The sequence below is a fragment of the Pongo abelii genome, chromosome 13, assembly GCF_028885655.2.
Source record: "Pongo abelii isolate AG06213 chromosome 13, NHGRI_mPonAbe1-v2.0_pri, whole genome shotgun sequence".
Lineage (NCBI taxonomy): Eukaryota > Metazoa > Chordata > Mammalia > Primates > Hominidae > Pongo > Pongo abelii.
The window spans coordinates 41455180-41469960 of record NC_071998.2 but is presented as its reverse complement, the minus strand read 5'-3'; the positions used below and the strand labels follow the sequence as shown (position 1 = coordinate 41469960).

The 14781-nt window shown below is 37.9% G+C and overlaps 1 protein-coding gene across 24 annotated transcripts in view; it reads right to left on the bottom strand.

The window, feature by feature from the left end:
- The window catches only part of BNC2 (basonuclin zinc finger protein 2), a 449492-nt gene that overhangs the window by 282549 nt on the left and 152162 nt on the right, over positions 1 to 14781 (bottom strand). For 2 of the 24 annotated variants that reach the window (XM_024252088.3, XM_063714202.1), the window contains exon 1: positions 95 to 495. The exons of the other annotated variants lie outside the window; for them this stretch is intronic. In XM_024252088.3, the coding sequence (XP_024107856.1) occupies positions 95 to 97 (3 nt within the window). In that variant the 5' untranslated portion in view covers positions 98 to 495. Of the gene's footprint in view, positions 1 to 94; positions 496 to 14781 lie in introns of those variants that run through there. 24 annotated transcript variants of the gene reach the window in all.

Here is a 14781-nt window from a genome sequence, read left to right as displayed (position 1 = left end):
ACCGTTATTACAGAGAAATGGTTTTTGTTTTGTTTTTTTTTTTTTAAATGCCAGTGAAAAAGAATGAGGGAGTAGTAATGGTAACATACAGTACCATGAGCTGCAGCGGCCTCCCAGCCAGTGGTGCAAGGTTAACAGATCAGTCCTGGCCTTCGGGCAGACAGCAGAACACAGCCTTGGGGAAGGGGGGACAGGGACGGAGGCCAGGGGAGGGGGCCCGCTCTCAGGCAGTTTACACAAGAAGGCAGCTCAGCTCCTTTCTGGCGCACTCCTCCTCTCTATCTCCCAACCTCTTTGCGTGTGTCTTGTCATATTTTCTTCAGCTGTTAATTGTCCAGACTCCAAGACTTTAAACAGCCACAGTTTAGGAAAAAGCGAAACCCTTCTAAGTGACCATCACAGCAAATCAGCTTCATGCTAGTGGGTAAAATTTTCCAAGGGAAGTGTTCTTCTGATAGTTCCTGAGTCTCTAAGTCACCCCCACCCCCACCCCCACCAGCCGCCACACACACTCCCCTGGAGGGCTAAATGCACTGTGGCAATAAAACATTCATGCGACTTGGAATTTTAACACAATGCCATTTCCCTAGTTTAACCTGAAAGGAATGCACTAGTCACAACAGACTACATCATCCTGCCATTAAACCCTGCCAAGGAACCGCTTTTTTGGCCGCGCTGGGCCAGCTTTGACGGGAAAGGAGTACACAGACCCACACACTGAGCACAGAGGGGCCACCTCTGCTTCCTCAGCCTTATCCAGCAACACCCTGCTCTTGAACATGACCCCTGACCCCTTGCATTGTGACCAGCTTGTGAGGCATGTGTCACCCTGGAACTTCTGCAGAGCCACACACTGCGCAGGCCATTTGCTGCTCCCTCTCAACAGGCTCTTGGGCAGACGCCAAAGGTTCTTTCTTATTATTACTGCTACTATAGAAAGTCTTCTGTTTAAATGTAGGGATGCTTTTTCCTTGAGTTGTATGATACTGTGGCTTGGGTTTTTTTTCCCTCCTTTGTTTGTTTTGGACTTTTTAAAAAACAAACTTTACATTTGCATTGATAATTATGTTATTATTACTGACAAAATGATTTGGTATGGGGACTACGTATCAAAGGTGTCAGTTCTTTCACATTTAAGTGACATTCAATTTAGATTTACAAAACACAAAGCCGGAAACAATTCCTATTTCTCCAGAGAAGTTTAGAGAAAAATTCAAAGGGATGGAATCCTAAAACACCTACACTTAACTATTTTTATTTACATGCTAAGATATTATTATAAAACAAACAAGCAACAATATTAGATCAAAAAACTGGATTTATTGACTTATTGCTTGTGCAGAGAGTTCTGCCTTCCAAGCAACATAACTGACAAGGAACTATTTTAAAAAGTGTATACCAAATGAAAAATTAAAATCATACTAAATGTTTACAAATCTTTTTATTAATTTTAAAACTGTTCTCGTGTAGCCCTTTATAACCAATCACAACAGTATTAATTTTTGCAAGTTAACAAAGGTCATAGTTTTGCACCCCAAAATACCCCTTTTTTCTTCTACCACCAATTCTCCTACCACTGAAGGATGTCTTCCAGATTGTCTTTTTCTGATCATTCATCTTATTAACTATCTTCATATGATGCACATTCACTTTCAATCTTGTCCAATTGTTTTATTATTCCTCTTCTCTACTGTAGTCATAGGCAATTCCAAAAAGCACAAAGTCCCCTCTTTTTGCCCTGACCTTGAGCTACAGCCAGGTGAGCTGTGATTACCCCTACAGAAGGCAGAAGGTGTTCCAGCTTTAATCTCCTGGAGTGAGGCCATGTCCCCTTTCAGCAACAAATGAAGAACATCTTACTTCATCTAAGAGAATACCCTAAAATACAAAATGATGATCTCAAAGCAAGTTAACATGCACATATAAAATAAAACCAAATTGTCTTCTTTAGAGTAATTTTTGTCTCCTTAGTAGCTGGAATTAGTCTTAAGCCCTAGTTAAAAGACTTTTTTCTTTTTCTTTCCTTTAAACAGACATTATTATGCCTTGAAAAGTCATTCTAATCCCTTCACCTTAGCCAAGCCATGCTAATTCATGACAGGAGGACAGCAATTAATTTAAAAAAAAAAAAAGGAATTATACTTGACTGGGGGGAGGGAAGAATCAATCCAACTCAGAAGCAAAGGTTACCAAAACCTATGTGAAACACTTCCATTTCAAATTGTAAATGCTGAAATCAAATTGTCAGTTTAATCTATATAAAATACAGCAATAAGGCTGGGCGCGGAGGCTCACGCCTGTAATCCCAGCACTTTGGGAGGCTGAGGCGGGCGGATCACGAGGTCAGGAGATCAAGACCATCCTGGCTAACAGGGTGAAACCTCGCCTCTACTAAAAATACAAAAAATTAGCTGGGCGTGATGGCGGGTGCCTGTAGTCCCAGCTACTCGGGAGGCTGAGGCAGGAGACTGGTGTGAACCCGGGAGGCGGAGCTTGCAGTGAGCTGAGATCATGCCACTGCACTCCAGTTTGGGCAACAGAGCAAGACTCCGCCTCAGAAAAAAAAAACACAGCAATAGACATTTGATTTTTTTCAAGTAATCTGGTTTATTATCAATGTGCATATTCAAATTCCAATTTTGATGTTACTAGTGTGAAGTTAGTAGAGTGAAACCCAGTAAAATTGAAGGAAGAATCAAGTGATGCCATGAGATTAAAATTACAGAGGTTAATCTCTATTTTAGTCCAAACAGATATACTTTTCTTCTTATATCAAGTTAATCAACACAGTGACACCAAAGTATCTTGGACCAATATTCAAAGGATGAACCGGGGCCTATGAAAAGAGGTCTGTGAAGTTGCACCTGCAGTATGTGTAACCCTCTCCATGGTAATACATCTCCTCTGAAGACCTCTGGAACTTTGGGATACATCACTAAAAGAAGGATAAGCAATCTCATTTTATTCCTAAACAAGTTGCCAAGTAATTATTATTAGTAGTAGTAGTATTATTATTTTTGAGATGGAGTCTCACTCTGCTGCCCAGGCTGGAGTGCAGTGGCATGGTTTCAGTTCACTGCAACCTCCACCTCCCAGGTTCAAGCGAGTCTCCTGCCTCAGCCTCCTGAGTAGCTGGGACTACAAGCATGTGCCACCACACCCGGCTAATTTTTACATTTTTAGGAGAGACACGGTTTCACCATGTTGGCCAAGCTAGTCTGGAATCCCTGACCTCAGGTGATCTGCCCACCTTCGCGTCCCAAAGTGCTAGGATTACAGGTGTGAGCCACCATGCCTGGCCAAAGTAATTTTATAATCTAAGTATTCACTACTATGGTATAGCGATGCATCACATATTAGGAAATCAGAGCATGCTACAAATACCACGATGAAAACTATTTTCTATGAAATTGTACCAGTACAAATAAGCGGAATCAGAACAATACAGAACCTGCTAAAGAAAAAATGTCGTATCAGTAAGTTCACTGAAATTCAAAAAGTTGCCCAAAGTTTTCTAGAAATGTTAATTTATTTTGGCGGGTACAATGTGAGTAGATCAAATCTGTGATAACCAGCTGTGATTTCCATTTTCCTTGAGCCAAAAGAAAACTTTACTGTGTTAAATAGCATTTAGAAATAAGAGTTTTAAAGTTCTGTAAGTTACCTTTTAATTTCTAGAAAGCAAAAGAGGTGAAATTTTTCTCATGAACTTCTATTAAAAACGGGACATCCATGTGCAAACAGGCCTATGTTAATTTATTCTTCTCTGCAGGGATTCATTTGGAGTCAAGAGATTGGCTAAATCAACCCCCTCCTCAACACACACATACAACATGCACATGCAAGCAAAGGCAGTTGACAGACTGTAACCCTGAGTGAGGGAAAACTCACTCAGAGATGAGAAAGGACAAGATGTGTATGGACAAAGAGAGAAGGAAGGAAAAGCAAAGAGATGGTGTGGGAGGAAAACCAGACTGAGAAAAGCAAGCCACAGGAAGGGCGGGGTGAGAGAGAAAAAGAAATAAGAATGAGATAGGGAGGAGCAAAATGGAAAAGAGCAGAGAGAGTCAGTAGGGAAAGGGAGAGAAAAAGAAAAGGAAGACCGAAGGAAAAAAGGGATTGCTGGCAGAGAGGAGGAGCTGGAGCCCCACAACAAAACAGTGGATCAGGCAGCTGGCCTGAGATGCTAATTCAGCGCTTTAACAAATCAATGCCACTTGAAAAGTACAATGTGAGCCCTCACTGGGTAGATGTCAGGGGACTGAGAAAATGCATTCTCAAGTATTTCACATTAAGAGGGAATAATGTGTTAATTTATAACTCTTCACCCTATACACTTGGATTATCTATCTGTGTCAGCGATTTGACTTCTTAAATTTATCAAAAACGCACGCAAAGGGAGGCAGCTTCGGCTTTACCACTGGGAAATGGAGGTTTAGGGAAAGCCTGTCAGCCAGTCCTAGGTAGTTCTGCTGTTCTTTCCGCTTTCCTATTTGGGCTGAAGTGTTGGTGGGGGTGGCAGCAAGGAGTGAGCAAGCCACTGAAGGGGAGATGAAGGGAGGAGGGGAACTCCTGGTCCAGTTACTAAAGCAACCAAAGAAAAGGCTTTCTCGGCCTGTGGTTGATTGCATTAGGTACCATCCGTCAAAAGTGACACAGAAGAGAAGGAATAACTTGAATCAGCAACCCAGGCTGCCATCGTCAGAATTTACTTTATGGAAACTTACTTAAGTCTCTCAGCACACCCAGCGGAAGAAAGCCTGCTGACAACTGGATTTTAATTAAACAGTACACTTGCAATGCCACCACAGTTCCACAGAGCTTATCAAAATAGGAAGGGAAGAGAGAGTTAAGCGGATTTTGTTTGGTTAGTTTTGAGACAGGGAGGAGAGATGTTAAAGAACTCAGATTCCAGCTCAGCATTCAGGAGTCTCATTAGAGGGACTATTTCTTTCTCAAGAAAAACCTATTTTATTAAACATCAAATTCTTGGAATTGTTTCCTAATTATTCCTTAATGAAATTTAGTTAACTTTTAATATAATGGTTGCACAGTTTCTAACCTGTGGGAGAGACAGAGAAAGACTACGTTAGTAAGTTTTGTTGCCAAAATTGAAGTATTATCAGACTTAAATTTTCAAAGTTTAAGCATTGTCAACATACAAAGGCAAGTGTGTTAAAATTTTGGAATAAATAGAAGAGAGTAGGTTTCAAGAAAATGTTTTAATTAAGATTATGTCTTCAAAGATATGAAGGGGAAAAGTGGTTATAGGTATAAAGGAAAAACAAGGCCCAATTACGAATAACTTCTGAGTTTAAGATTGCCCAGACTACACACAGCAGTATTCTAAACTGGGGGCATTTTTATTTGCTACATGTACAATTGCAACAGAAACAGACATTCTCTTATTTTCAAGACATTCATATGTAAATGAATGCTGGTGAATGGAAATGAGATGCTAAACATGATGGGCAACGTTCAACGTTTAAAAAAAAAGTTACTTCACTTGCTGAAGCTTGAATCTCTTCCCTCCTACACCTGGGCACAAAAAGAAATGAATGACAATGATGGACCTTCCACCAGTTTCTATTGGTTAAACAACACCTTACAGAGATATTCAAGACAGAAAACAAACATTCTTTCAGTCTTATGCTTTGCATCTTTCCTATGACATGTATCACACAGAGTCCATTGAAAATAAATATTAGAGACTGAAATTATAAGTAAATAGACAGAAATATTACAGTAGCATTGAGTTAAAGGGCTAAAATATCCAAAACAGTGTAATTATTTAATGAATGTTTTCTTTCTTTCAAATGAGATAATTAATAAGGAATTTCCTGGTTCATGACCACAGAGTACACTATTTTCCCTTTTCATAAAATCTTAGGAGACTGAACATACATTCTGGGCAGTGTGTTTGCAGTGGGAATTATATATATGCATGTATGCTTTTCAAGGGTCTCTATTTATGCCCTCAGAGTAGGATTTGTTCTATCCCCAGTTTTTGCATGAATTACCATTCCTGTCTGTCCCATCCAAGCTACCCCCACAGAAAGTATCTATTCTTATCATTATGGTACCATTAATCCCATTCTCCCCTCCCCCTCCCAACTCACCTAAGGGGTTAAAAGACTTCAGTACATTTGTGACTTGTCAGTGACATATAATACCCAGGTCCTTCATGCAATCAACTTTTACTTGACATGTATTTGCTCATCACAGGACCCGCATTACTACTGGGAAAATGAAGAAAAACCTAAATTAACACTTGACATTCAATATGGTCAAGTCCTTAATTGGCTGGGCTTCCTGAGAAAGCAATTTTCTATTCCCCAAACTGTTCGTGTGTCATGTGTGGAGTGCAGCTCTTGGCCATCACTGCTGTCCCTCGCTCCCTCTAATGAGAGCAGATGAATTAGTGCTACGTGACACGATTTGAGCAGGGCTTCCTCCTCCTCCCCTCCCCCCAATCTTTCTCCTATACCAGTGACAGCTATGTGGCAAAGGGAAGAAAGAAAGAGAAATGCAAGAGCAAAGAATCCTGTAAAGGATGATCATTTTTTTAAATGAACCTTAAATGTCTTGTTGAAACTACAGAACAACAGGGTCACTTAATTGTGGAGGTGGGGAAGGGGGGTTGTTACAAAGATCAGGGGAATGATCTGGCTATGGTTGATTTGGGTTGTATTAACTTCCAGCATGTTTCTTCCATTTCTCGCTAGTTGCAGTATTAGACTGCACTGCTCTAATTAAAACGGAATTTACATCCACTTAAAAAGTTTTTGAAAGGTCTGGAGAATGGGTCAACTAGGAAAAAAAGGGAACAGCATGAAGTGATTATTGTTTGAAGATAAATATACCTCTAAACTAGAGAAAGTCCTTTCAACAATCACTTACGTCAGGAAGAACCTACAGCACAAAACTATAGTGATACTTTGTTTTCAAATATTATTCCATGTCTGAGCTTAATGCAAACTATTCTATCCTAACTCATTTTGTTTTGTTCCCATTGATTGTTGAATTACTGAAATGAAAAAGTACTTGATCACTGATTTCATTCTATTATTCTGGAGAGAAGGAATATATTCTACTTTAAATGTGCTTGTCTAGCTCAGTAAGAAACAATGAATACATGCATGAAAGGAAGGCAGGACAGAGTCTGCTTTATTCAAAAATACTAAAAGGCAAATTAAAGGTATTTCTCTGAGTCTTCACTTACTCATTTTGAGCCCAAAGTAGTAGTAATTTTAAATCCCTAATCGCTCACCCAATCTGATTAGGACAAAACAGAACTACAGGATAGAAGAGAACGTGGCAAATCATTTAGGAAAGTAATTAGTACAAAATACATGGATAAGTGAAAATAATTAGTGAAAGTCACAAACACCTTAGCACCGTGGATCATTACTCAGTTTTATTTAGGTGAGAACCAAGACAAAAATGTTACCTGTGTACAAAAAATTATATCAAGACTGCACTGTGGTGTCACAAAATCAGTTTACACATGCAAAACACAAAACTATGTCAAGTATAGCTCCCCCACTTCAAGTAGCATGATCATTGATTATTTGTTCTTCTATAATTCTGAATATAATTTAAGCAGTAATAAATACTGAATATAATTTCAGTAAGTAAATTGTGAGTAGATTTAAAGATATAACAAGATGGTGAAATCCACTTTTACACTATGTGTAAAGTTATAACCTAAAGCCAAAAATGCTATTTCCACATTTTATATTGGTGGGAAATAATGGGAAAGGAAATGAAGCTTTGTAAGATTTTTTCCAAAATAAAGCAATTCATAACATCTTAGAGCATTATCGCACTAACAGAAGACAAAATGTAAATAAAACTGTTTTTTAACACCTTGGATTTTCGAACTTGTTGGAACATGATTAGTTTCAGACAACAGAAACACTAAAAGATGAGTATAATTTTAGAAGTATTTTCATGGAAGCAAAACAACACAACGGACACACACACTGCACAGATTATCTCTTCTGAGGCCAAAGCACTGATATTTCACTATCATTAAGATCCTTTTTGAAATACATTTGAGACAGCTTGTGAATGGGCATTTTATCAGGTGTTTAAAATAAATAAATAGATAATTTGGTATTCTGGAAAAGTAGCTAAGTCTAATACATCCAGTTAACTGCTACAGTAGCATTATCATCACTGAGCAACAAAGGGCAGTGTATTCTGCCAATAGCTTTTAGGGTGACCTTTGCAACGCTGACTAGTCCGTCAAATTCCATCTCTGAGATGCAAGGCATAGACAGGGATGGTTTATTAACTGAGGTAGGAACTAAAGACTAGGAGGCTCCAAAAGGGTAGGCGTTTCACATTCAGGAAATGGGGAATTCCTTTCCCTAAGAAGAGAAGAGTGTACGGTAAGATCAGGCTGAGCAGGCCCATCGTCTTCCCCATGGAGACTTCCATGGTGGGAAATTGTCATGTACTAGGACAGCATTACCAGTTTTACAGTTTTACATGTTCCTTTTCTCCCCAGCTACATTTTTTTTAAGGACTGCAATGGAAACCCAAGTGGAAATGGGTAAAATGGGATCAATGTCTTGAGCCCTAGGAATAAAGCTGCAAAGGGATACTGACATAGTCATAGACCTTTAAACAAATTGTGACCAATACTACTTTTATTTGGAGGTAGTTTCCAACCATCACCAACAGGATAAATCTACAGAACTCAAGGGGGCAGAAACAATGGTTAAGAAAAATAACTGTACTGAACTGGGAAATTTTTCAAGGATAACCTGTAGAAAACCAGCCTAGGAAAAGGCACTTTTTTTTTTTTTTTTCCCAAGAAAGTTAACTGTGACTATGGCGAAGTGACATGCTTAAACTTGATATTCTCTTAGGGATGTGCAGGCTTTGAAGCTCATAATAAACTTGAAATGGCTCTGTGGAATGTTAAGGCTTAATGTAGATGGTTGGTGCCACTGTCATGCCTATACAAAAGTATGTCAATTTAGAAATAACTGCACTAACAGCTCCAGGGTATTTAGAATGGAAGGCTTTCCCCCACCCTTTTTGTTTATTATTAAGAATTTTACTTTGAACCATAAGAAGAAGCTGCATTCAGTTTCCAACCTAGTTAATGCAGCTAAAATTAAAATACTTACTCAATTTTGGCTGGGCGTGGTGCCCTCATGCTTCTAATCCCAGCACTTTGGGAGGCCGAGGTGGGCAGATTGCTTGAGCTCAGGAGTTCAAGCCCAGCCTGGGCAATATGGCAAAACCCTATCTCTACAAAAAATACAAAAATCACCTAGGCATGGTGGCGTGTATCTATATTCCAGGTACTCCAGAGACTGAGGTAAGAGGACCGCTTGCGCCTGCGTGGGAGAGGTGGAGGCTGGCCATGAGCCCAGATCTCACCACTGTGTTCCAGCCTGGGCCACAGAACCACACCTTGTCTCCCCTCAACCACCAAAACGATACTAATTTCAGTTTACTGTAGAAAGGCAAAATGTCTGCCACCCACTTCGTCTGTGTTACCTTTACATTACACCATTCTCAAAAAGTTTAAACACGGCAGAGGAGAGAAATGAATGCTTTGAAATAGCCCAGCATATGTAACAATAAAACTATCTAGCAAACACAAAGCACAAATGTTATTTTATAAAAGTTAACAGCATCTAAAGGGGTATATTCTTTTATCCTCCATTATTCGCTACCTCTTTTACTTCAGTGGTTCCCTCCCCTTGTATTAAAGATACTTTATCTAATTCCCAGTTGAAAGGTTTCTGAAAGCGTTAAGTCACAGCTGTGTTGATGCTGAACTTCTTGAACATGGCATACCAGCATCATTCTGACACATTTATAGATGTTTCCTTACAAGCTGCACCAGCACTTGATTTGAAATATCTGACTTACTCTAACACAAACTGTTAATCTCTGGTCTTTTCTCCAGTTGAGTTCTTCTCTGAAGTTTTGGAAGCAAACCAACAACTTGTTATGTTTAAAACAGAAATGGCTCCCTTCTGATTGGTTTCTGACACTGTTCAGTGATGCTATTAAACAAGACCCTAGAAAGAGCCTAGATATACCTAGGCCCCATTTGCAGATGATTTTAACAGGATGTTCTTGTTTCCTTTTCCCACGAAAATCAATAACAGGATGACCTTCAATTTGAAATTCAAACCAATTAATTACCTGTTCTGTTGAAAATGTTGATATCTGATTTGCCTAGAGAATTTCAATTATGAATAGATAATTTCTTTTAAAGAGACCCTTCAAAAAATATAGACAGGCATTTTAAACCTCATCTTATACAATATAAATAATGTTTTCTTGAATCACGTATAAATATTGGCCTTGCACGAATTAGTAGGGGGAAATTTTCCCCCTTGTGGTCCATCTCCTCCTTGTAACATCATAATCAATTGCTTGGTAAATTATAGCAATCCCACAAAGATTCAGGGCCAAGAATCTACCGCTTTAAGGTGAGATGAAAAGCTTTTTATAGTTGAATTCAGCTTTTCATCTACATCAATTACTTACACAAATCATGGGATTATTTTCAGAATTCAGAAATCTTTTACTATTTTAAAATCCTTACACTTCTACCTTTATTTAAATTATTTGACTATTTTTTTGTTTTGCCCACACAGGTGATTTTTCTTTAAATGTGGGTCATAAGGAGAAAAGCTATGCATCAAAACTATCAGCACCAGAAATATATTTACTAAACTTTTTTTCTAATTACAGGGGAAAAAATGAAGAATTTGGTTCATCCTAGTGGGGAATTCCCAAGATGAATGATCACATGCAATGAAACTATTATCTTCATCCATTAAAATATTATCTAAAACAGAGGTTTCTATCTGGCAGCCAGAGGGCTGAATGTAGCCTGAAGATGAGTTTTGTTTAGACCACACAGTTTTTAAAATATTTGAATAGGTTGCCAAGATTTCAAAATCAGGAGATTTCACATAAAAATCTCGATTTTTGGCTTATCATTAAAAAGCAGCAGCAGTGGATCTGGCAAACTGGGCCTGCATTCCCACCTGGTAACAATTGGCTGGAACCAAGGAGCAGCTACCTCACTGTGGTTGAGACATGAGCTTTCTGGTCCACCACAGTCCCCACTAGACTCACTCTACTTGTTTAATTTTTGTTACCTCCACATGGCCCTTTTAGACAACTCCTACTCCTTAAAATGTCATACTACTCTAGAGTTTATGGGAAAAAAAGAAGAGGGTGTTCTCAGAACAGAGATTTAAAAATACGTATTTCACAAGTTTACAGAATATAAGACAATGGGAAGCAAGTTTCATTTCAATGAAACATTCGTGCAAACCAAAGGAAACTCATTTTCATAATTAAACGTTTTTTAAAATAGTAAATCCAGAACTGATGACCCAGCCTTACAGAGTGGTTCAACAATCTTTACATTGGTTTTCAATCAGCCACCTATTTCTCTGAAGCCCAAAATAGATGCTCATGTCAAAGTATTACTCAGATTTTGTTCCTTCACATGTTAACACTTCCACACTTCCTTTCTAGAGCTATCATGTACTTAAGTGAAAATGTACTGTAATATGAAAATAGGATATGTCTTCAAGGTAAATTTTAAAAGTCAACATTTAAGATGCATGAATATTATCACAGCAAATATTCATCTTTACTGACTCCACATGTATGCCACCATCTGACATTTATACTTACATTAAATAGACATTATTATGGGTTCAAATGACCCAAAAAGTCATGGCATATTTCTTTACAAATGATTATTACCTAAAAGCACATGTCTATGACACAGTCACCATGTACTTCTTTATATCTACTTTTTTTTTAATGAAAGCAATTGCAAGGAGAATATCTTTTACATTTCATTATTCCCAATCAATCACAACGACACAGCATTTCTACCTATTAATGGATTTTAAAAACAAATTAAAAATACCCTATTTAGCAGAGGGAAGAAACGACCTTTTCATTTCATCCAACTATATCAGAAACAGGCTATCTCCGACGTATTACTACAGTACAGAAATGCTTACGTATCATGCAAACTGTAGTACGTAGGCTATGACCAGTCATATGCCAACTAATTTAGATCAACTATAGTATAGTGTTTTTACATTATGTTTCATCATTGCACCACATGCTCGAAAGATTACTTTTTAAGGTGTTTCCTTCCGACAGGAAGCATTTTTCTTCCATTTTTACCTGAAGAATGTAATCCCTGAACATATGCCAAATTTACTTCACAATCGGACTTTAATCCCCAAATTCTCTTGATTCTTAGCAACTTGCACAACTTTAAGTAAACAGTTCACAAAATCATAATGATCATACTGCAGCATTCCTTAACTCCTAGGTGAATAGAAAAAAAAGAAAATACCGTAAACATGAACTCCATAAAGGCAGTCTTAGGCCTGAATGACAGTGTATTTCTTATGGGAAACATTTTTCCTTAATTTCCATTATGATTGAAATTTGAGCAATTAGAAATAGACACCTGGAACTCAGTTGTTAAATTTATCTCTTCCCACCCCTTTCACACTTTTCTTCAAACCATTTCTTAGGATGCATCTGAAAGATATGATCTTACAGGATGACCTGCATATAAAGGGGACTGAACCAGTGTTCACATTACTTTCTTTAAAATGCCTTGTTGTAATCCAAAACTAAACTTACTTTCTTTCTTTTTTAAGTATATAGCTTTAGGGAAAAAAAATGGAAATTTCTCAAATAATTACTGAGTAAAATGATTAAAAAAAACAAAAATTAAAACAAAGATTCTAAGGAAAGTATATACTTCATTACACTCATGTTAATTTGCCTTTTATATCATCTTAGAAAGGGAATTTTATGAAACACACAATTCCCTCCCATGATGACCAAAGCTTTAAGCTGGTCTCCTCAGGTTCACATCATGGCAGCTGACTGCAGATGTGTAAAGCAGTTCTGGAAGACTCACAATTTACAAATTTTTGTTTCTACTTAATTGTTTTAAGATGAAAAAGTGTGAGATAATGGATATTTTAGTTAATCTGTGTTTTATGGAGAGAAAAGCATTACTGTCACTTAACTCCTTCTATTAATCACTGCTTTCTAGAAAAGAATATCTCAAAGTAGGCTTATACTGAAGCTCATTTCGGCATTCTGCAGTTGTAAAAAAAATTTAAAAGATCAAAAGTACAGGACTGCTGGCACATACAGGAGTGATTATCAGAATACTCAGAAGGTAAGCAAGCAGCAGTTGGTTTATTAAGAAATTATTTAAAATAACTGTCTACACAAGTTAAAACAACCAACTTCTCACTTTTACTAAAAGGATGTTTTCAATATAATGAACATCCAAGCTTTTCTGGTCATGAGAAAACCTGGAATATATTATACACGCATGAATGTGGCCCGGGATGCAGGATATGGGATGTGCTTCCTATCAACAGATTAACACTTCATTTTCATTACTCTAATCTCACCACAGGCTGTGAACACTCTCTTTTTCTTACTTGAACAACAATGGTACATGAAAAACCAAGCTGACAAGCAGGCGGGGTTCATTAAATGCACAAGGCCCTTATTCCCATAACACATCTCACCTGTATGACGCCAGTTTTCTGGCTTCCCGGCTGGCTACTGAAACAAGCTCTCTCCCAGATGTTGGAGTTTGAATTCTTCTTATCCCTTCCTTACATTATAATAGATGACAAAAATAAAGTAAAAATGAAAAAACTCTTCTCCACAATGAACAGTATTTAGTAATAATAGGACTGGTAACATATTTTAAGCTCCATTCAGTCCCATGATTACTTTCCAAAGTTGTCCAAGAGAACAAAGCAAAGTGGCTAGAAAGGGAAATTATGAGACATCTGAAATTTTAGTCAGAGAGACTCATCCTGGTGTCTCTATCCTAGCGTAATTCTAATTTATTTGAAGTAAGCTGTACTCTCCCACTTGTTGAAAATGGCAATTCACAAAATAAGAAACCATCATGCTATTTTCCAATGAATGACACTGAGTTTCACCAAAAAGCTATAGTCAGGAAAGAAAAAAGGCTATATAGCATAGTACAAGGAATAATTACAACAAGATTCTTAGGATGGAGGATGCCTCTTTGGGGAAAGCCATCCACATGCTCACTGCCTCTGAGGAAGTCATTAGCAAGTCCTCAACATACATAGAATTAAGTCACCTAATTGTCACCAGCCAACCAACGAAGCAGGCATACACTTTCTGCATGTCTACGCATTACATATAAATGCACTACCATAATGTGGCAATATGGGATTTTTAGTACTTTCAAGACAGTAAGTCCTTCCACAAAGTTTACAGCCAGACTTTGGTTTTGGTTCTTTCTGGTACTCTAATATTTATACCTAAAAAAGAAAGAATAAAGGAAAAGCAATATTAAACAGCAGTTAACCTCGCTGACTCCAAGTTAGGTTCTGGCATGAGGTCAACAATGAGAATGTTTGCAGGCATTCTCACTCAGGGACACTCTCATGAATATGCTCAGTGTATAATTACTCCCCATATCTTGCAGGTGACATCCCAGCCATGTCCACTGACCTCCAGCACTGGCAGAGGGCACAGTAGTGGGCAGCTTTCTTAATCTATGCCTGATCAGGTGTCCCAAATAGCCACCCTAATGATTTAAATCAATGAAATTCTTCTTGATTTAAATGTTAATGGAAAGGGAAAAAAAATTATTAAACTCCTCTAATGGAGATTCTCATTTTAATATTAGTTTTGTTATTATGTTAAGCCAGCTGAAAGCAATTACTTGTTGTCATGTAAAAC